At 47.5% G+C, this 22,155-nt stretch overlaps 1 protein-coding gene across 1 annotated transcript in view; it reads right to left on the bottom strand.

Annotated features, from left to right (window-relative positions):
- The window catches only part of TRIM67 (tripartite motif containing 67), a 66,791-nt gene that overhangs the window by 18,580 nt on the left and 26,056 nt on the right, over nt 1-22,155 (bottom strand). Inside the window, exons 2-6 of the mRNA XM_061404812.1 lie at nt 9,917-10,012; nt 8,267-8,389; nt 7,221-7,331; nt 5,612-5,771; nt 2,826-2,971 (exon numbers count right to left, since the gene is read on the bottom strand). Of these exons, the coding sequence (XP_061260796.1) occupies nt 2,826-2,971; nt 5,612-5,771; nt 7,221-7,331; nt 8,267-8,389; nt 9,917-10,012 (636 nt within the window). The remainder of the gene's footprint in view (nt 1-2,825; nt 2,972-5,611; nt 5,772-7,220; nt 7,332-8,266; nt 8,390-9,916; nt 10,013-22,155) is intronic.

The raw sequence follows: 22,155 nt of genomic DNA, 5'->3' as shown, positions 1-22,155 counted from the left end.
GCCATCTGTATATCTTCTTTGGAGAAATGTCTGTTTAGTTCTTTGACCCATTTTTTGATTGGGTCATTTATTTTTCTGGTATTGAGCTGTATGAGCTGCTTGTATATTTTTGAGATTAATTAATTCTTTGCCAGTTGTTTCATTTGCAATGATTTTCTCCCATTCTGAAGGCTGCCTTTTCACCTTACTTATAGTTTCCTTTGTTGTGCCAAAGCTTTGAACTTCAATTAGGTCCCATTTGTTTATTTTTGCTTTTTATTTCCATTACCCAAGAGTGATATTAATAAGTAGATTTGGGGTGAGTGGTGGCTGGATTTCAGGGCACGTCCAAATTGAACACAAACCCTTAGTGGTAGCTGATGGGCCCCTCTGCTGTGAAGGTATGGGGTGCAGTAGCTGTGATGCTGCCTGAGAATGTCCTGCCTCTTCAGAGGGTGGTTCTCATGGATAGGACTCTGGAGCCCAAAGATGGGGGTGCACAAAACGGTTGGAGCAAGAGGAGATCATCAGTTTTCAATGGGAATTTAAGCTGGAAAACATGAACTAAGCATCGAAGTAGACAAAATAAACAATATTTGAAAAGGAAGCATCATCACACATGATGGAAAAAGCAGACGGAGGAAGGGCGTGCTCAAGCACAGGTGGTTCAAGTTGATTTGGCCACTTCTGGAGTGAGAGGGCCACTCCACCTCCTCCCACCTCTCCCACTGCTGAGGCTGGCATCTTCCAACTCCTTGGGCCTCCTGGAGCTGCTTTTCTCCTGGTTTCCCAGAGGGTGGGGCATTTCTGCATCGGACCCCAAAGGTCCTTTTCTAGAGCATTTACTTCAAACTTAATTTGTCCCGTTAACTGCCCCCAAATACATAGTCTTACACCTCACTTTTGTCATTACATAAAATGTCATTCCTGGGCTTCCCTTAGGCTCAGGGATGAAGAATCTGCCTGCCAATGTAGGAAACACGAGTCCGACCACTGGTCTGGGAAGATCCCACACGCCGTGGAACAGCTAAATCCATGTGCTGCAATTACTGAGCCTGTGCTCTCTAGAGCCCATGTGTTGCAACTCCTGAGCCACGTGCCTCAGAGCCTGTGCTCTGCAACAACAGAAGCCACTGCAGTGAGAGCTGGTGTACCACAACTAGAGAGAAGCCTCTGCTCACCACAACTAGAGAACGCCCATGCAGAAAGGGAGACCCAGCACAGCCTGATTAAATAAAATTATAAAACACTATTCCTGCTTGATTACTTGGGGGTGTTAGTCTTCATTTGTTTTTTCGAGTTATTGATAATAATAGCTGTGTGCCAGCTATCATTGTATAAGGCATCTTAATCCTTACACAACCCTGGGACATTGCTATTATTTTTTATGTTTTACTCACAAGGACACTCAGAGAGGGCAGGAAACTTGCCCAAGATCACAGTCAATCCATTTAGAAGCCAGGGTTTAAATCCAGGTCTGTCTGCATTAAGTCCACTATTTTCCCACCATGACACACTGTCCCTCCGAAACTCGAGCCCTTGGCTCCAGCTTCTATTAATGGTCACGTCTCAAAGGGGAGAAGCCACTGAGCTCTGCAGCTTCTTCTTTTTTAGGGGTAAATATTTATTTCCTTATTTGGTTTCACTGGGTGTCAATTGTGGCACATGGGATCTTCAGCTGTGGCTCACGGGCTTAGCTACTCCTCAGCAAGTGGGATCTAGTTTCCTATGTCCCCTGCAGATTCCTAACCACTGACTACCAGGGAAGTACTGGTGGCTTCTTTTCCTTCATCCCATTTCAAAACCATAAACTGTCTTCCTGGTTTCTGGTTAGTCAAGGAACTCTGTTAGTTCCTCGCTCATTTGCATGACCAGACAGTGTATGACCTGCTCTTCCTGACCAATGTGACTTCAGCTTCTCTCTTCCCTAAAGAGCCCATATTCCCAGGGACTCAATTTTCCCTCACGGAGTACTACAACTCTGGCGTTCACAAAACAAAAAAATGAGAAGACACAGGCGTAAATCCCGTTGAGGGAAACAAAAGGAACGCTGACTCTGGTAAGATTCCTTGAATGGGTACCAGTTCCAGGAGAAGAAGTATGAGAATTGTTATGATTGCTCTGGTTTGATAGAATGAGTCTTTATTTAGTCTCTTGGGGACAGAAAGGTGAAGCTCTAAGAAGAGCCAGAGTTTGTGCTTCCTGGAGTTCATTGTCAACAAAATTACTGGACAGGGGTCTGAACTCCACTGTGATGTCTCGGTAGAGCTCTGTTGGGGGGATGGGGTGGGGAGCTGTCAGGGTTCCCACCACAGGGTGAGACTGGAAGATACATTTCTGACTCACTAAGGGTCTGTACTCTCCCCATGTATTTCATCACTGGGGACCTGAACGTAGATCATCACCCAAACCCTACAACCGTTTTTGATGTGTCTTCCCGTGCAGATCACCTTGCCAGATGAGCTAATTAGTGAACGGGGCAGGGCAGTTGTGTGGGAACACTGAGGGAGTAGGAGGCTGCTTGGGGGCGATGTGTGGGAGGGCGTTGACGAGATACTGCTGGGTCAGCTGGGAAACAGGTGTGTGTGGGGGACACCTTTTCTGAGCTCTGCCTTGGCCTCCGACCTGCGTCAGTCTTCACAAAAAAGCCATCCTGAACTTTCTCTGCCTGCCCAGACCTAGCTCTCGGTAGAGAGACCCCCTGCGTGTCCCATGAGCCCAGGCCCACCAGTCCTGCGTCCTTGGGACTGATAACTCTGTTATCAGAGTTAGGGGCAGCCACACGGAGTGGCCCAGAGGCTGGGACAGTGCGAGCCTCGCCCCCCGCCCCCCGCAGCAGGCCTCACCCGGAACTGCCCCCCGTCGCCGTCGTCGAGCTCCAGGATGTAGCCGTCCACGGGGCTGTGGGTGAAGGGCGGTGTCCTCCAGGCCAGCGTGACGCTGTTGTTCCGGGTGCAGCACTTCTCCAGCTGCAACAGGGGCACGGGCGGCACTGTGACGGGACAGGCGGGCTTCAGTGTGCACACCCTGCAGGGCACCCCAGAGGGAAGGCGACCACCTGCGCCACTCCCTGCTGCTTGTATGCACACTCCGTGGGCCTCCTAGCCTGGGAGGGGGGTCCTGGGATTTGAGGCCAGGAGAGACTCAGAGACGTGGCAGTTGCTGCTACCCCTCTGAGTCTGGAGCCCTGAGGACAAGGTGTCCTCTCCCCACCGGCCCACTGAGTATCACTGGTTTTGATTCTGACCCACGAGCGGCTCCCTAGGACTTGCAGCAGAGCCTGACCGCCTGTGCCTCCCAGCACGGCAAGGCCTCTGCATACCCTCTGCATGGAGTCACGTGCAGCTCACACCTGGGGCCCGTGAAGTTGTGGTTGGGGGTGGGCAACAGGCAAAACACAGAGACACATTGAAACCTTTGTCTGGGAGTGTTTTAAAGGCCTAGGGAACTAGATCCTGGAAGGTGAGGCAATCTTAGAGTATGGGACAATCTACCCATGGAATTAGGGATTCAAGTCAAGTGTATCATCAGTTCTATCAAGGTGAGCTCGGGAGTATCTTTTTATTCTCTAGTTGTCTTCAGGCTCAAGAGATTTTAGAAATATAGTCTATGCTGGGGCTTCCCAGGTGACGTTAGTGATAAAGAACTTGCCTGCCAATGCACGAGACATAAGAGACTTGGGTTCCATCCCTGGGTTGGGAAGTTCCCCTGGAAGGGGGCACGGCAACCCACTTTAGTATTCTTGCCTGGAGAATCCTATGGACAGAGGAGCCTGGTGGGCTATGGTCCATAGGATTGCAAAGAGGTGGACATAACTGAAGCGATTTAGCATGCATGCATGCATAGTCCATGCTGACATTTTTCAAAGGGAACACTGCAACATGAGTTTTTGTAAAAACTACAGATTTCCATTTGGGTCCAGATGTTAGGGCACCATCTTCCACATTTTGGTGGACAGTTTAGTGGGGTGTGAGCACTGTCTGTTATGGATGTCATCTCAGGGCTGGTTCCATGCAGACTGGCCCCAGGACCCTGGGTTATCAGTGTGGAAGGAGTCCTCTCTGCATCCCTGGGCACTGCTTCTCGCTTTTCCACTTCCTCTGTGAATTCCACCACCCCACCCTGTCAGGAGCAGCTCCAAGTGGCCTCTTTCAGCAACCCCACCTTCCAGAGCCCCAACTTCTGCCAGGCTTATTCTGTTCCCAGAACCACGCCTCATTCACACCTGGGGCAGATGACATTTCCAAACCTTACCTCAGGTGCAAACTGAGTGTGGGAGTGAGCACAGAGATTGGGTGTCTTCGGTTTAAAAATGGCCACATACTTTGCAAGTGAGCATTTTCCTGAGTTCACAGCTTCTGAACTGTGGTGCTCAGCTCTTTGATATATTGGTTAAAAAAAACAAACCCCCAAAGAGTTTTATTCCCTCCACTGCTGCTGCTGCTGCTAAGTCGCTTCAGTCGTGTCCGACTCTGTGTGACCCCATAGATGGCAGCCCACCAGGCTCCCCCGTCCCAGGGATTCTCCAGGCAAGAACACTGGAGTGGGTTGCCATTTCCTTCAATGCATGAAAGTGAAAAGTGAAAGTGAAGTCACTCAGTCGTGTCCGACCCTCAGCGACCCCATGGACTGCAGCCCACCAGGCTCCTCCATCCATGGGATTTTCCAGGCAAGAGTACTGGAGTGGGGTGCCATCGCCTTCTCCTGAATGTACCCTTAATGTCTCTGGAGAGGCAGGGTGACCTCACATGCTAATTTTGTAACCTGGGGAAAGTTATGCAAACTTTTCTTAACCCATAGCCTGTGTCCCCCCGGCTCTCTGAACTCACCTCTACCACCCATCACCTTCTCACACTGCTGTCACCTCCAGCCTTGCTCTGCTTGGAACACAGCAAACTTATACCTGCCCTCTGCCGCCTGGAACCTTCTTCCTTTATACTGCATCTCTTTCCTTCTCACCTCGAAACACTACCCCCATACTAATGCCTTCTTCTCAAAAAATGGCTTCCCTCGTGGCTCAGATGGTTAAGAATCAGCTTGTAATGCAGGAGACTCAGGTTTGATCCCTAATTGGAAAGATCTCCTGGAGAAGGGAATGGTTACGCACTCCAGTATGCTTGCCTGGAGAATTCCATGGACAGAAGAGCCTGGCAGGCTACAGTCCATGGGGTCAGAAAGGGTCAGACATGACTGAGCAACTAACACTTTCACTTCTCAAAAAGCACCTTGTCGGTCACACCCGCCACCATCAGGGTATATCTGTTGTATCACTGCCTATTTCCTTCTCTAGATGCCAGCTCAGTCTTGTGAGGGAGTCTGTGGACTTGTTCATGGCTGTGTCCCGAACACTGAGGATGGTGCCTGGCAGGTGATAAACACTCAATAGGTGTCTCTGGACGAACAAACGATCCTCTTTCATACATGCGAAAACTGTGGCTCAGGCTGGGGGCTACCCGCAGAGGTCACCAGCTCGAGAACACTGAACTGGAACCTGAACCCAGGTCTGTGCTGCAGAAGTCCCTCCCTCCCAATCTGGGCCAGGGTCACAAGTCTTCCGATGCATGAGCTGCCCTGCAGAGTGGATGCCTCTTTCAGAAGAAGCAACAACTGAACTGGGCCAACCACGGCTCACCCCTACATTTCATCTGAATGAAGTCCAGCTGGTGGATGGCTTGCAGCAGCGGCTCGCTGTCCAAGGTCAGCTCAAACTCCGCGGACACTTTGGGCTCCAGGGCGCCTTTGACCCACTGCTCTTGAGACACCTGGACACGCTTGATCAGGGCATCTGAGATCTTAAAGGAAGCACAGAGTTTAGGGTGTCCATGTGCAAAGGAAAAATAACACAGCAGGTGGTGAGGAAAGGATAGGGGCTTCATCTCCATGGGCTCAGGGGGTGGCTGTGTTAAGAATGCCCTCTCAAGCCCTGGCAGAGATGTCAGGACCCATGCTGGTATGGGGGTAAATAAAAATGCATTATATTGTTTAAATCATCTGCATAGGTCAGGCATATTCCCTGTAAAGAAGCACTTGCTGTTTTAGGCTAAACTCTTTTGTAAAGCAAATGATACTTTTTATTTATTTTTTTGAACTTCTTATTTTGTACTGGGGGATGGCCTGTTAACAATGTTGTGATAGTTTCAAGTTAACAGCCAAGGAACTCCGCCATATATACACATATATCCATTCTTCACAAATCCCCCCTCCCATCCAGGCTGCCACATAACACTGAGCAGAGTTTCCTGTGCTCTACAGTAGGTCCTTGTTGGTTATCCATTTTGTATGTAACAGTGTGTCCATGAACCTGCCAAATTCCCTACCTATCCATTCCCCTCAGCAACCAGTGGTTCATTTTCTAAGTCTGTGAGTCTCTTTCTGTTTTGTAACTAAGTTTGTTTGGAAGCAAACGGTACTTATAAAATATACAGAAACACTCTGCATATTCTTCTTTTGCTAGATCCCGCACTTTGCAAAGTGAAACTCACTAGTGGTTTGTCCTAGCATGTGAAAGCATCTCCTTCAGCCCAGGACTGGACCACTTCCTCCCTCCCACTGTCTTTCCCCCATGTTGTTCTGCAGCTTCTGCTCCAAACTCTCACTGTATCAAACCCACAGCTCTGTTCTCTGCTGGAGAAAGTCTTGCTCATTCAGAACATTTGCACGTGTCCCTGTAGAGCTATGATGCCCATGCACCCTTCCTGGGGACCAATCAAGGAGATTCATCATTTTCCCCACAGACGGAGGACTGGGCTTTCGTTTGAGTCACAGAAGTGTTCCCGAGAGATGCTCGTGACCCGGATTAGCCTTGCTGCTGGGGGTTGCCCAGCAAGGCAGCCCGGGCTTTCTGGGCTGCAGTATTCTGTCCAGACCTGTGGGACTCTGCCCACTGGGGGTCATGTGGATTCTACTAACTCACTTCTTCCAGTGCAATCTTTCCAGCTTGACTGGCAGACTGTCTTCTTTCATCTGTGGGGAAAATGTTGCACTGGTGTTCTAGGAAGTCGAGCCACGAGAGCGTGGCACTGCAGGCCTAGAGACTGTGATGTTTGACCTCCTCATTTAATGATGACCCAGAGCGAGGTCAGAGCTTGTGAGAACAGCCAAGATGAGATTTCAGGTATTCTGGACTCACTGAGCACATGAGAATCTGCTCAACTCCAAGCCACAGGGAGGGACTTTCCTAGAACCTTGGCTGGTGTGGGACGTGGCCATGGAGTTGGAAGAAGGACCGCCAGCCCGCTCACCTGCAGGAACCCGGCGGGGTCGTTCTCTTTGATCACCTCCAGGCAGTACTCCATCAGCCCAGTGGACTGCCGCAGCTTCAGTGTGCAGTGATTGATCTGGTCCCAAACCATCTGCCATGAAAAGGACCCCTGGTAACCGTCTCGTGGATGAAGAACAGCTCAGCTGCAGCAGGAGGCAACACTGTTCTCGACTCCCTTGTACCCTCTCCTGCCACTGCTCTGATCCTGAGCTCCACGTGCCCTCGTTACAGGGGAGTAATTGGACATATTGCCCCATAAGCAGGCCTGCCACACCCAACAGAGCACACTTCCTGAACTCTGGATAAAAAGCAGAGAACGTACACAATCTGAACCCTCCCAAGTGACCAGTCCATGCCCCCCACTCTCGCTTGCTGGGTGATCATTTGAGGGGCTCAACTGCTTTGCATGTAAACCATGGACCACCCCCAACACGCATTCCTTCTCGCCCTTCAGTAATATTTCTGGTTCAGTTGAGAAATGTCTATGAAATAGATCGAGCCCAGACCCTGAAGTGAGTAGTTTTCATCAAGGCAGGATGTTCACGGGGCAGCTGCCTGGACCGGGGGCCCGGTGCGAGTGAGGGAAGTCTTGCCTTTCCACGGTGGTCACTGGCCACCGTGCTGACCACGCGAGCACCAAACACCAGAGAACCTGACGGACGGGCCGAGCCGGGGCCCTGAGCACAGCCCTCGTCATCCAAGGAGGCCATCTCCGCTCTGCAAGATGGGAGCAGGGAGTGTGTCTTCCACAGAAAGCAAGGGCCCAGCAGATGGGAGAGGGGGGCTTCTGACTGAAAGCAGCAGGATTCAGGGGTTTCATCCCCGCTTTGGAGGGAGAGTAGGCATGGCGATTACTACAGGCAAAGCGGCAAGTAGGTCCCAGGGAACCTGCTCAGTGCTTCCTCCCCTCACTCGTTCATTCATTCATACCCTCAACTAACACTGACCCTGTGTCTATAACGCGTGTTCCCAACCCTGGCCAGGGAGGGGGATGGGACTGGGTGCACTGGCTGCCCGGGCACCCACCTTCAGCTTGTGCTCCCTCTCTTTGGTGACCTTGGTGAGCAGCTTGGCTTTCTGCCGGGTCAGAGCATCGACCAGCGCATCACACTGAGCCACCAGGCAGGCCTCGTAGTCCAGGCCATTCTCCTGTGGGACGCAGAGAGCTTTAGGGAGGAGACACACAGAGACATGGCCGGTGCTAGAGACACAGCCACGTCAGCAAGTGGGCCCCAGAGAGAGTGGTCCTGCTTCCAGATTGGAGACCGTGCACGTGAGTCTCAGCACATCGGAGGATGGAACGAATATTCAACGTCACCTGAGCCGTGCGGGTTTGTGAGGGTTCTCAGTGTCATGGGAAACACTCATGAGAGACTTAACAAGAAAAAAAAGCAGCTACAAGTGTGCAGCATAATTGCATACTGTGTGTGTGTGTGTGTGTGTGTGTAAACTAATGGAAGAGAGTGTCAAAATAGTGGGGTGGCCACTTAAAGGGGTGAGATATTGGTGAACTTCTGTTACTTTTGTCTGCTATTTTCTACTTTTCACAGTTTCTAGAACATATTTTTACTTTTCATAATCAGATAACAGTAAAACAAACAAAACCCAGTGGTCTGGCTGTAGGATCTGTCTTTCTCAGTTGTGAAAAAGAATCCTTCAACACCTCTCAGACCAGCCTGGATTCAGACCTCGTGTCATGGGCTAATGTGTTTTCTCCCACCCCTGCCCCAAGCTCCTATGATGAAGTCCGAACCCGCATGACCTCAGAACAAGACTGTGTTTGGAGAAACGGCCTTGAAAGAAGTAACTTAAATGAGGTCCTTAGGCTGGGCTCTGATTCAACATGACTGTGTCCTTAGAAGAGGTGGTCAGGACACAGACAGGCACAGAGGGAGGGCCCCTTGAGGACGCAGTGGGGTGGTGGCTGTCTGCCAGCCCAGGAGAGAGCCCTCAGGAGGAACCACCCCTGCCCACGCTTCGATCTTGAACTTCTAGCCTCCATAACTGTGAGAAAATAGGTTACTGGGGTTGAAGCCACTCAGTCTGTGGTACTTTGTTATAGCAACCCCACCAAATAGCTGGTGTTCTGAAACATTAGAAACAGGAAAGGAAATGCCTGGTGGCTGAACTCTGTGCTTTAGCTTATTGGGAAGGGTGGTTTCTATAGGCGGGTTTAGAGTTCAATGCCCTCAGTCCCCCTTTTCCACCCAGACACCAGGAAGTTCGTGATCTGTGTGAAAGTTCCTCCCTGCGTGCATTTATACACTCTCTCCCTGACAGACAGAGCTCCTGGGGGCACAGACTGCACCTTATCGATCAATGTCGGGCTTGTACATGACACAGCGTGGGTGCTCAGTAAATACATTTATTTAGTAACTGATGCTTTTCTATTATGATGCATTTGGTATGAAAGCACTGTATACAGACACTGGTAGCACTATATGGCCCTGCATTATTTCTATCTGGTTCTCTTTCTATGATTCTTTCTGAGTTCAAGCGAAATCCCTTTCCTACCAGATGGCTCATGGGTGCCAGTGGGTTGGGTGCAACACCCGAGGCTGTGCAGCGGAGCAGTTGGGCCTCCCGTGTTCAACACTGAGAAGTGCTGTCAGGGGCCTTCCCTTGCCTCATCTGTGTCTCACATCCCTTCTGCAGAGGGGTGGGGTCTGGGCTTACCTGGATCTGCTGCAGAATGTTCTTCAGCTGAACCAGAAACTCCTTTGCTTCTTTTGCCTTATCGGAAACTCCATTTAAGGCCTGAGACAGCTGGGCCTAAAAGATATTACAGGTTGAAAAGGAAAATTAGGTGTTAAAGGCATTTGGTCTGCCCTTCACTCTGAAAGCTGTGTTTATAACAGGGTATAACCAAGAGCTTTCCTCTATGGAGGGAGCCCGGTCATTGCAGCATGGGCTTGTCTTTCCAGCAATGGCTGATAAAGTGTTGGCTGACTTGCTCTCTTCTGTCTGCACTCCAAAGCTGGATAGAAGTAAGGAGCATTCAGCTAACTGGTTGGGGCTGACAGGACCCAGGACAAGAAGCAAGTATAGACTTGACCGGGTCTGGCCCCCGCCCCTCGCACAGCAGCTCTACCCCCATCAGTAGGACTCTCAGACGCCAATGTGTGGACACCCCAGGTGCCAGGCCACACTCTGCCCACCTCATTTGTACACAGTTGCATTTTGGCCTAAGTGGGATGGGTGGGAAAGAGACCTGGAAATGAGCTTGAGCCATGTGGATGGAGGGTCCCAAGTCACCATGTAGAAGGGATGGTGGTGGCCTCCTTGGCAATCGACACCCTAACTCTGCTCAGTTGCTGGGACCCTAAGGTAGAGCTGCAAGCTGGTCTCAAATCTATGGCCTTTAGCCTCAGGCTTCTTTTCAATGAAACATATGCCCACACAATCGAATCTGTCTTCAAAACTTCACTATTGAATAGACTGATGCCCTTTGTTTTTAAATTTTATTTATCTATATTTTGATCATGCCCTGCAGCCTGTGGGATCTTAGTTTCCCAACCAAGGATTGAACCCATATCCCCTACAGTGGAAGTGTGGAGTCTTAGCCACTGGACCGCCAGGGAAATCTCCTGATGCCCTTGATTTTTAACGGTACTCTCATGTTTCAAATTAAAAAGCTGAGGGCAGAGGAAAAAAATGGGGCCAGAAAAGCTGGGTCATACCCGCTCTCCACTGTCTTTAGGTCTCTGCTCAAATATGATCTGTCTGAGAGGTCTCTTCCCTTGCCCTGCTTTATGCTTCTTCACAATGTTCATTACCACCCAACACAGGTTTGTTTGCTGTGCGTCTCTCCTCCCAAGAATGTAAGTTCTCTGGTTGCTCACATCCAGAAAGAGCACCAGGCACAAGGCAGCATTAAACAGTGTCGATATTTGTGGAATGAACGGGTCAATTAATGTGGTTCTTTGGACCATATCCACGGTGTTCCAAGTGTGGTTCCTGGAAGCTCAACATCAGCATCACCTAGGAAGTTGCTAGAAATCCAAATTCTATGGCCTCACCCCAGTCTTACTGCTCAGAACCTGGGGGTGAAGCCCAGGAATCTTTCTTTTAACAAGCTATCCAGGGATGTCTGATGCACTTTGAGATCCATTGGATGGTACAAACATAGCCACGGAGTGGATGAGAAGACGTGGGAACATGAAGGTGACCAGGTCACCAATGTTCAAGGTGAGGTCTGAGCTGTGTCCTGCTCTGGGAGATGGCTGGGAGCCTCGGGTGTGGCTCAGCTGAGAGGTGGCTCCTGGAGAAGCTCTTCCTGCCTCCAATGGCTTCCCAATTCCACTCCCCACCCCACACACACTTCAGCTGGTGTAAGCCCTTCCCTCCATGCTTACCCACTATGGACAATTCTGTTGCAATTATCTATGCAGGAAGACTAGCCAATAGAAATTGCAAGAATAGCAGAGTGTTCTGCATCTGCTCTGTCTCATACAGCTGCCAGCAGTATGGGTGGCTCTGAGCCCTTGAAATTTTACTTCATTTTCAGCCACCATGGGTGGCCAGTGGCTGCTGTCCTGGGCAGCACAGATCTTTGTACTCATCCTTAGCAGCTCAGCCTGTGTTTGATAACTTCACTCAGGAGGAGCTGGAGAGGTCAGCATCACTCAGACTCATCATCTGTGTCCAGAAAAGGGGTGCCTCCCTCCCTACCACACTCAATGCAAGAAGAGGACCCTCGGAGGCTGCACCCCTTTTCTCTTCAAGGGGAGGCCCCTTCCTGGGAACCTATGCACTCCTTCATGGCGGGGACTTTTTCTTTGTCTTTCTAGCCAGGCACAAAATAGGGGCTCAAAAACCGCTCACTGGCTGAATAGAAAGCAAAGCAATTGCTCCACTAGAAGCGGATGCTAACCAAGACAGATCCCTGTAGATCCACAGGCAGCACACTTGTCCACAAGAAGCCGCATTAGTGAGTGTCCCCCTCCTTCCACCTGGGAAACTGGAGCCAGCATGGCTCTGCCCCCACCAGCCCTGGCCTTCCCACAGCCCAGCCCTGCTCTCAACCTACATCCCACTTGGCAAATAGATCCTGGAGCTTGGCAATGAGCCCAGAACAAGTGATTTTTGAAAGGTTCCAGTGGCCTTAGGCAGACACCCAGCTGAAAGGGGAAGGGACTCACAGCTCACTGGACACTGCTCCAGGCTCATCAGACTTGCCTGTGACCCCGGCCCAGCAGGGTGCAGCAAAGGCCTGACGGAAGAGCCCGGGCTCCCATGTGAGAGCTGGTCTCCCTTGAAGGATGTCCTGACCCAACAAGCACACACTTTTATTAATACTTTTCTTGACCCCAGTTCCTTCCCATTGGGTGGGGCCACAAGTCAGCTCTCCTTGCCCAGGTGACAGCACTGTGGAAACTGGTCCTTGTTGTTCTACTGGCAAAGGAGCCAGGGATTGGGTGGCAAAGGTGGAAACCATTTCTCAAGGGACAAATTACTTATTGGCAACATGTTACAGGTTCACAGCATATTGTATTTGGCTGCAGTTTTCTGAGACATGCTCTTCCTCTTTTCCACAAGGACTGTCTAGGGTGGCCAGCAGGGGACACGGAAAACTGTGTTCTTCTGGTCCTAGAGAAGGGCTTCCCTGGTGGCTCAGATGGTGAAGAATCTCTCTGCAATGCAGGAGACCCAGATTTGATCCCTGGGTCGGGAAGATTCCCTGGAGAACAGAAGGGCAATCCGCTCCAGTATCCTGAACTCCATGGTCAGAGGAAGGCCCTGCCATCTGTGAAATGAGAATGGGTTGTTCAGTCTCTGTGACCATACTATACTCTTGGAAAGAAAGGAAATATCCAGACAGAAGATAAATATTTTTAAATGACTGAACAGATTTTCAACTTGAATCAAACATTGTATTTTATGCCTTCCTATTTCTTAAAGGTTAGAATTACTTTGCTATAGTCTCTGAGTTTAGACAGCTTAAAAATGTCAGTATTTCCAACAGGGCCAAACCACCTGCTTCCTGGCCTAGCATCATGTCTTTGCCTGCAGCCTGAAGGAGTAGCTTCTAGATACACGGTGTAGTTTTCTGCCTCCACCCCCGCCTCCTTCTAGATGGTGTTATAGGGCCTCATAATGCATTAAGCTGGTTTCCCTGGTGGCTGGGATGGTAAAGAATCTGCCCAGGAGACCTAGGAGACCTAGGTTCAATCCTTGGGTTGGAAAGATCCCCTGGAGAAGGAAATGTCTACCCACTCCAAGATTCTTGCCTGGAGAATTCCATGATCAGAAAAGCCTGGAGCGCTACAGTCTGTAAGGTCACAAAGAGTCAGACACGACTGAGCGACTACTGCAATGCATTAAGCAAGAGGACTCTGGGGCATATAGCCAAATCTTGGCTCTGTCATCTGTTAGCTGTGTGTCTCAGAAAGATTCTTCATCTCTTTGTTATACAGGGTCCTCTCCTCATATGTTTGCACTATTATACTTGGAAATATAACTTGAGCTTTCCCCAAATCCTCTTTTGCTACTTTTTAAATCTGATCACACCAAAACAGGACATTTTAAATGTTCTTCTTTAGTGAATGTTTGGGAGATAATAATGCAATGATACTTATCTAACAGGATGCTTTCAGTTTGATTTCTGGGTTGTGAGAAGTGCTGAACCAATTTAAACAGTCTAATTTTTTGTGCAAATTTTTCTAGTTTTTTAAACTTACATCTGTTCTTTTAAAATAATAACAAATGTTTGTATTGCTTTGAAAGTGCAAATTGTAAAATAATTTAACTATTGTTTTCATGGTAACTTTATTAATAATATCACTGTTTAAAATATTTAACCATCCTAATTAATAATGATAACTATCCTTTTAGATTACTCATGCTATTACTTTCTTAAGCAAAAGAAACCTGTAAATTAGAAAGAATTTATCTATCTATTTTTGGCCGTGCTGGGTCTTCATTGCTGCACAGGCTTTTCCCTAGTTGCGGAAGTGGGGGCTGCTCTCTGGTTGTGGTGAGCAGGCTGCTCACTGCGGGGGCTTCTCTTGTTGTGGAGCATGGGCTCTAGGTGCTCAGGCTTCAGTAGATGGAACACGGTGGGTTCAGTAGTGGTGGCACATGGGTTGAGTTGTTCCACAGCATGTGGGATCTTCCCGGACCAGGGATTGAACCCATGTCCCCTGCATTGGCACATGGATTCTTAACCGCTGCATCACCAAGGAAGTCCCCCAAAGTCCTCTTCATTGTTTGATCTGGGTCTATAATATATGGGTGGTTATGGACTGAATGTTTATGTCTTCCAAAAATCCATATATGGAGGCCTTAACCTCTGGTATGGAGGTATTAGGAGATAGGAACTTTGGAATGTGATTAGGAATTGAGGGTGGAGCCCTCATGATGGGATTAGTGTCCTTAAAAGACAAGATCTTACTCTCTCCTCCCACATGCACTGAGGAAAGGCCATGTAAAGACTCAATAAGGTCCAGGCTTCAGAACTGTGAGAGATAAATCTCTGTTGTTTAAGCCACCTAGTCTGTGGTATGATTCAGTTCAGTTCAGTTGCTCAGTCGTGTCTGACTGTTTGCAACCCCATGGACTGCAGCACGCCAGGCCTCCCTGTCCATCACCAACTCCTGGAATTTACTCAAACTCATGCCCATTGAGTTGGTGATGCATCCCACCATCTCATCCTCTATCGTCCCCTTCTCCTCCTGTCTTCAATCTTTCCCAGCATCAGGGTCTTTTCAAATGAGTCAGCGCTTTGCATCAGGTGGCCAAACTATTAGAGTTTTAGCTTCAACATCAGTCCTTCCAGTGAACACCCAGGACTGATCTCCTTTAGGATGGACTGGTTGGATCTCCTTGCAGTCCAAGGGACTCTCAAGAGTCTTCCCCAACACCATAGTTCAAAAGCATCAATTCTTCGGTGCTCAGCTTTCTTTATAGTTCAACTCTCACATCCATACATGACCACTGGAAAAACCATAGCCTTGACTAGATGGACCTTTGTTCGCAAAGTAATGTCTCTGCTTTTCAATATGCTGTCTAGGTTGGTCATAACTTTCCTTTCAAGGAGTAAGCGTCTTTTCATTTCATGGCTGCAGTCACCATCTGCAGTGATTTTGGACCTCAGAAAAATAAAGTCTGCCATTCTTTCCACTGTTTCCCCATCTATTTCCCATGAAGTGGTGGGACCAGATGCCATGATCTTCCTTTTCTGAATGTTGAGTTTTAAGCCAACTTTTTCACTCTTCTTTTTCACTTTCATCCAGAGGCTCTTTAGTTCCTCACTTTCTGCCGTAAAGGTGGTGTCATCTGCATATCTGAGGTTATTGATATTTCTCCCGGCAATCTTGGTTCCAGCTTGTGCTTCATCCAGCCCAGGGTTTCTTGTGATGTACTCTGCATATAAGTTAAATAAGCAGGGTGACAATATACAGCCTTGATGGACTCCTTTTCCTATTTGGAACCAGTCTGTTGTTCCATGTCCAGTTCTAACTGTTGTTTCCTGACCTGCATATAGATTTCTCAAGAGGCAGGTCAGGTGGTCTGGTATTCCCACCTCTTTCAGAATTTCTCACAGTTTATTGTGATCCACACAGTCAAAGGCTTTGGCATAGTCACTAAAGCAGAAATAGATGTTTTTCTGGAACTCTCTTGCTTTTTTGATGATCCAGCAGATGTTGGCAATTTGGTCTCTGGTTCCTCTGCCTTTTCTAAAATCAGCTTGAACATCTGGAAGTTCACGGTTCACGTACTGTTGAAGCCTGGTTTGGAGAATTTGAGCATTACTTTACTAGCATGTGAGATGAGTGCAATTGTGCGGTAGTTTGAGCATTCTTTGGCATTGCCTTTCTTTGGGATTGAAATGAAAACTGACCTTTTCCAGTCCTGGGGCCACTGCTGAGTTTTCCAAATTCACTGGCATGTTGAGAACAGTACTTTCACAGCATCATCTTTCAGGATTTGAAATAGCTCCACTGGAATTCCATCACTTCCACTAACTTTGTTCATAGTGATGCTTCCTAAGGCCCACTTGACTTCACATTCCAGAATGTCTGGCTCTGGGTGAGTGATCACACCATCGTGATTATCTGGATCATGAATATCTTTTTTGTACAGTTCTTTTGTGTATTCTTGCTACCTCTTCTTAATAGCTTCTGCTTCTGTTAGGTCCATACCATTTCTGTCCTTAATCGAGCCCATCTTTGCATGAAATGTTCTCTTGGTATCTCTGATTTTCTTGAAGAGATCCCTAGTCTTTCCCATTCTGTTGTTTTCCTCTATTTCTTTGCATTGATCACTGAAGAAGGCTTTCTTATCTCTTCTTGCTCTTCTTTGGAACTCTGCATTCAGATGTTTATATCTTTCCTTTTCTCCTTTGCTTTTCACTTCTCTTCTTTTCACAGCTATTTGTAAGGCCTCCTCAGACAGCCATTTTGCTTTTTTGCATTTCTTTTTCTTGGGGATGGTCTTGATTCCTGCCTCCTGTACAATGCCACGAACCTCCATCCATAGTTCATCAGGCACTCTGTCTATCAGATCTAGTCCCTTAAATCTATTTCTCACTCCCACTGTATTATCATAAGGGATTTGATTTAGGTCATACCTGAATGGTCTAATGGTTTTCCCTACTTTCTTCAATTTCAGCCTGAATTTGGCAATAAGAAATTCATGATCTGAGCCACAGTCATCTCCTGGTCTTGCTTTTGCTGACTTCTCCATCTTTGGCTGCAAAGAATGTAATCAGTCTGATTTCAGTATTGACCATCTGGTGATGTCCATGTGTAGAGCCTTCTCTTGCATTGTTGGAAGAGGGTGTTTGCTACGACCTGTGCATTCTTTTAGCAAAACTCTATTAGCCTTTGCCCTGCTTCATTCTGTACTCCAAGGCCAAATTTGCCTGTTACTCCAGGTGTTCTTGACTTTTTACTTTTGCATTCCAGTCCCCTATAATATAATAATCACTTTTTTGGGGGTGTTAGTTCTGGAAGGTCTTGTAAGTCTTCATAGAACCATTTAGCTTCAGCTTCTTCAGCATTATTGGTCAGGGCATAGACTTGGATTACTGTGGTATTGAATGGTTTGCCTTGGAAATGAACAGAGATCATTCTGTTGTTTTTGAGATTGCATCCAAGTACTGCATTTCATTGACTGTGATGGCTACCCCATTTCTTTTAAGGGATTCCCGCCCACAGTAGTAGATATAATGGTCATCTGAGTTAAATTCACCCATTTCAGTCCATTTTACTTTGCTGATTCCTAAAACGTCGACATTCACTCTTGCCATCTACTGTTTGACCACTTCCAGTTTGCCTTGATTATATGGTATGGTTATAGAAGCCCAAACAGACTAAGACATGAATTATCTAAATTACCCCGCTAGGACCTATTTACACTTTTAGTTCACACAGCCTCAGGGATAATTCTCATGTTTGCCACAGTCTCTGTGGAGAAGCCCCTAAGTTGCCACCTTTTAAACTAGGTGTTTTTTGTCTGATATCAGGATTACCTGGTAGAGGTGCAGGAAGTTAGACACCAAGGATCCAGACACGGCTCCTAAATGCCCCCTATAGATCATTTGCTTCCCTCCCCAAATGGAATGTGTCCTTGGAACTCCTTCCGGGGTGCATCTCCCTCTCTGTGAGATGGGAAACCCTTGGGAAATGCATCGGCTCCCCGTGGCATCCCCGGGCCCAGCTCCTGCTGCCCCGCAGGCCTGTCCTTTGCTACTCTGTGTGGGCGGCACAGGGCCACCCACGTAGAAAGTGCTCCACAGAGACCAGTCAGTGAGGAGATTCTGTCCTGGATTCCGTCTGACAAGCTGCCCCCAGCTACTCCTTGTGTCTCAGTCCTCTCCAACTGGGCTTAATTAAAACAGCCATGTGGCCAGTCTGAACTTGCTGTTTCTAGGGCACAAAGCCCCATCTGGTCCTGGGCACTGGCAGTCAAACCCTGCCCTCTTTTTGTGACTTTTCACGTCACCCCTTCCCCACTTCACCCTCAGACTTTCCTTTCTTTTCCTCCCTAAGTGCCTCCATAATGGGTGGGTGGGATGCAGGTGGTCCCAGGAATGGAAGGCTCCTTCTTCACAGGAGTTTCAGATTATGAATATGTGAATCCTGACAATGGGGGAGATGGGTCAGGATAGGATGTAGTGCAACTACACTATGGCTGGTTTGACACTGTCCCCACCCCAACCCGGAGCCAGCCACTGAGGCCTTGGCGGACCAGAGGCAGTGATGGAGGCTCTGCTCCCCAGAAGCTCAGCTCACAGCTCAGCCCCGCACTAACCAGGCTTGAGAGTGGCCTAAGCTCCTGGATCTGCCAGCCATGTAGCTGGAAGCCCTGCTGTATCCACCCAGGGACCCCAGAACTGGACTTTGGGGTCAGGGTCTGAACTCAAACCCTCATTTTATGTGACCAGGTTTCTTTGTGAGCCTTTGGGTCCTCACTTTGGAATGGGGGTAATGATACACTCTCCAAGAGCTAGCTCAAGACTTAAGAGAGAGCCTACATGGAGAGCCCTGGGTTCGTGGGCTGGCAGTCTAGTGACGGTGGTTCTGTGCATAATGGGACTGTTGCAGGCACCGCTGCTTCCTGCCATTGGCCGTCTGCTATCCTTCCTAACGGCAGTTTTATTTTGCTTTGAGAACTTGCCTCTTTCCCTACCAGGTCCCACCCGGTAGGACTGGAATCCTGACCCCAGCACTACTGCCATCACCCGACAAGGGGCAGGCACATGCCCTGTTCTAGTTGGGAATGTGCCAGCTCCTTGGAGTTCAAAATTGAGCAAAAGGCCCAAGAAATGTAGAAATAGAGGAATTTGCTCTGTAGCAGGGGTCCCAACTTCCGGGATTGAATGCCTGATGATCTGAGGTGGCATCACTGACTTGATGAGTTTGAGCAAGCTCCAGGAGTTGGTGATGGACAGGGAAGCCTGGCGTGCTGCAGTCCATGGGGTCACAAAGAGTGGGACACATCTGAGCGACTGAACCAAACCGACTGATCGGAGGTGGAGCTGATGTAATAATAATAGAAATAAAGTGCGCAGGCCCCTGCCTGGATAACAGCCTTGTTGTGGCACAGGGGCTTCTATAACTCAGTGAAGCTATGAGCCATGCTGTGTAAGCCCCCCCAAGATGGACAAGTCATAGTGAAGAGTTCTGACAAAACACAGTCCACTGGAGGAGGAAATGGCAACCCACTTCAGTATTCTTCCCTCGAGAACCCCATGAATAGTGTGAAAAAGCAAAAAGATATGCCACCAGAAAATGAGCTCCCTCACCAAGTCAGAAGGTGTCCATTATGCTACTGGGGAAGAACAGAGGGCAATTACTAATAACTCTAGAAAGAATGAAGTGGAAAAGCCAAAGAGGAAACTGTGCTCAGTTGTGGATGTGTCTGGTGGTGAATGTAAAGTCCAGTGCTGTAAAGAACAGTATTGCACAGGACCTGGAATGTTAGGTTCGTGAGATTGGAAGTGGTCAAACAGGAGATGGCAAGAGTAAACATTGACATCTTAGGAATCAGTGAAGTAAAATGGACTGGAATGGGTGAATTTAATTCAGATGAATATTATCTACTACTGTGGACAAGAATCTCATAGAAGAAATGGAGTAGGCTTTATAGTCAACTAAAGAGTCTGAAATCCAGTACTTAGGTGCAATCTCAAAAATGACAGAACGATCACAGTTCATTTCCAAGGCAAACCATTCAACTCCACAGTAATCCAAGTCTATGCCCCAACTGAAGTTAACTGGTTCTATGAAGACCTACAAGACCCTCTAGAACTAATACACAAAAAAGGATATCCTTTCATCTCAGGGGATTGGGATACAAAAGTAGGAAGTCAAGAAATACCTGGAACAACAGGTAAATTTGGCCTTGGAGTAAAAAATGAAGCAGGGCAAAGACTAGCTGAGTTTTGTCAAGAGAACACACTGGTCATAGCAAACACCCTCTTCCAACAACACAAGAGACGACTCTACACATGGACATCACCAGATGGTCAATACTGAAATCAGATTGATAATATTCTTTGCACCCAAAGATGGAAAGGCTCTATACAGTCAGCAAAAACAAGACCCGGAGCTGACTGTGGCTCACTCAGATCATGAACTCCTTATCGCAAAATTTAGACTTAAATTGAAGAAAGTAGGAAAAACCAGTAGGCCAGTCAGATATGATCCAAATCAAATCCCTTATGATTATACAGCAGAGGTGATGAATAGATTCAAGGGATTAGACCTGGTAGACAGAGTGCCTGAAGAACTATACACAAAGGTTCAAAGACTTATACAAGAGGCAGTGACCAAAACCATCCCCAAGAAAAAGCAATGCAAGAAGGCAAAGTGGTTGTCTGAGGAGGCTTTACAAATACCTGAAGAAAGAAGAGAAGTGAAAGGCAAGGGATAAAGGAAAAGATATGCCCAACTGAATGCAGAGCTCCAGAGAATAGCAAGGAGAGATAAGAAAGCCTTCTTAAATGAACAATGCAAAAACAACAACAACGAAAACAACAACAACAACAAAACAGAAAAACAATATGAATGGGAAAGACTACAGGTCTCTTCAAGAAAATTGGAGATATCAAGGGAACATTTCATGGAAGGAAGGGCACAGTAAAGGATAGGAATGGTATGGACCTAATAGAAGCAGAAGATATTCAGAAGAGGTGACAAGAATACACAGATGAGCTATACAAGAGAAGGTCTTAATGACCCGAATAACCACAATGGTGTGTTCACTCACCTAGAGAGGGACATCTTAGAATGTGAAGTCAAATGGGTCTTAGGACCCATTTGTTCATTACTATGAACAAAGCTAGTGGAGGTGATGGAATTTCTGCTGAGCTATTTAAAACCCTAGATGATGATGATGTTAAAGTGTTGCACTCAGTATGTCAGTAAATTTGGAAAACTCAGCAGTGGCCACAGGACTGGAAAAGGTGTTTTCATTCTAATCCCAAAGAAGGGCGATGCCAAAGAATATTCAAACTACCACACAATTGCACTCATTTCACATTCAGGTCATTAAGATCTTTTCTTGTATAGTTCATCTGTGTATTCTTGTCACCTCTTCTTGATATCTTCTGCTTCTGTTAGGTCCATACCATTTCTATCCTTTATTGTGCCCATCCTCCCATGAAATATGTTCCCTTGATATCTCCAATTTTCTTGAAGAGATCTGTAGTCTTTCCCATTCCTATTGCTTTTCTGTTTTTTTTTTTTTTTTCCCATTGTTCATTTAAGAAGGCTTTCTTATCTCTCCTTGCTATTCTCTGGAACTCTACATTCAGTTGGGTATATCTTTTCCTTTATCCCTTGCCTTTCACTTCTCTTCTTTCTTCAGGTATTTGTAAAGCCTCCTCAGACAACCACTTTGCCTTCTTGCTTTTCTTTTTCTTGGGGATGGTTTTGGTCACTGCCTCCTGAACAAGTTTATGAACCTTTGTGCATAGTTCTTTACGCACTCTGTCTACCAGGTCTAAGCCCTTGAATCTATTCATTACCTCCACTGTATAATCATCTAACAATCAAGCTAACCTTGAGCTAGCAAGGTTATGCTCAAAATCCTTCAAGCTAGGCTTCAGCAGTATGTGAACTATGAACTTCCAGAGGTACAAGCTGTTTTTAGAAAAGTCAGAGGAACCAGAGATCAAATTGCCAGCATTTGTTGGATCATAGAAAAAGCAAGGGAATTCCAGGAAAATGTCTACTTCTGCCTCATTAGTTACACTAAAGCCTTTGGCTGTGTAGATCACTACAAACTGTAGAAAATTTCTAAGGAGATGAGAATACCAGACCATCTTGCCTGCCTCCTGAGAAACCTGTATGAGGGTCAAGAAGCAACAATTATAACTTATATAACAATTATAATAGTTGTACATGGACAACTGACTGGTTCAAAATTGGGAAAGGAGTACATCAAGACTGTATATTGTCACCCTG

The sequence above is a fragment of the Bos javanicus genome, chromosome 28 (genome assembly GCF_032452875.1).
Source record: "Bos javanicus breed banteng chromosome 28, ARS-OSU_banteng_1.0, whole genome shotgun sequence".
NCBI classification, from domain to species: Eukaryota; Metazoa; Chordata; class Mammalia; order Artiodactyla; family Bovidae; genus Bos; species Bos javanicus.
The sequence above is the reverse complement of the archived record's forward strand: the minus strand, read 5'-3'. Positions and strand labels throughout refer to the sequence as shown.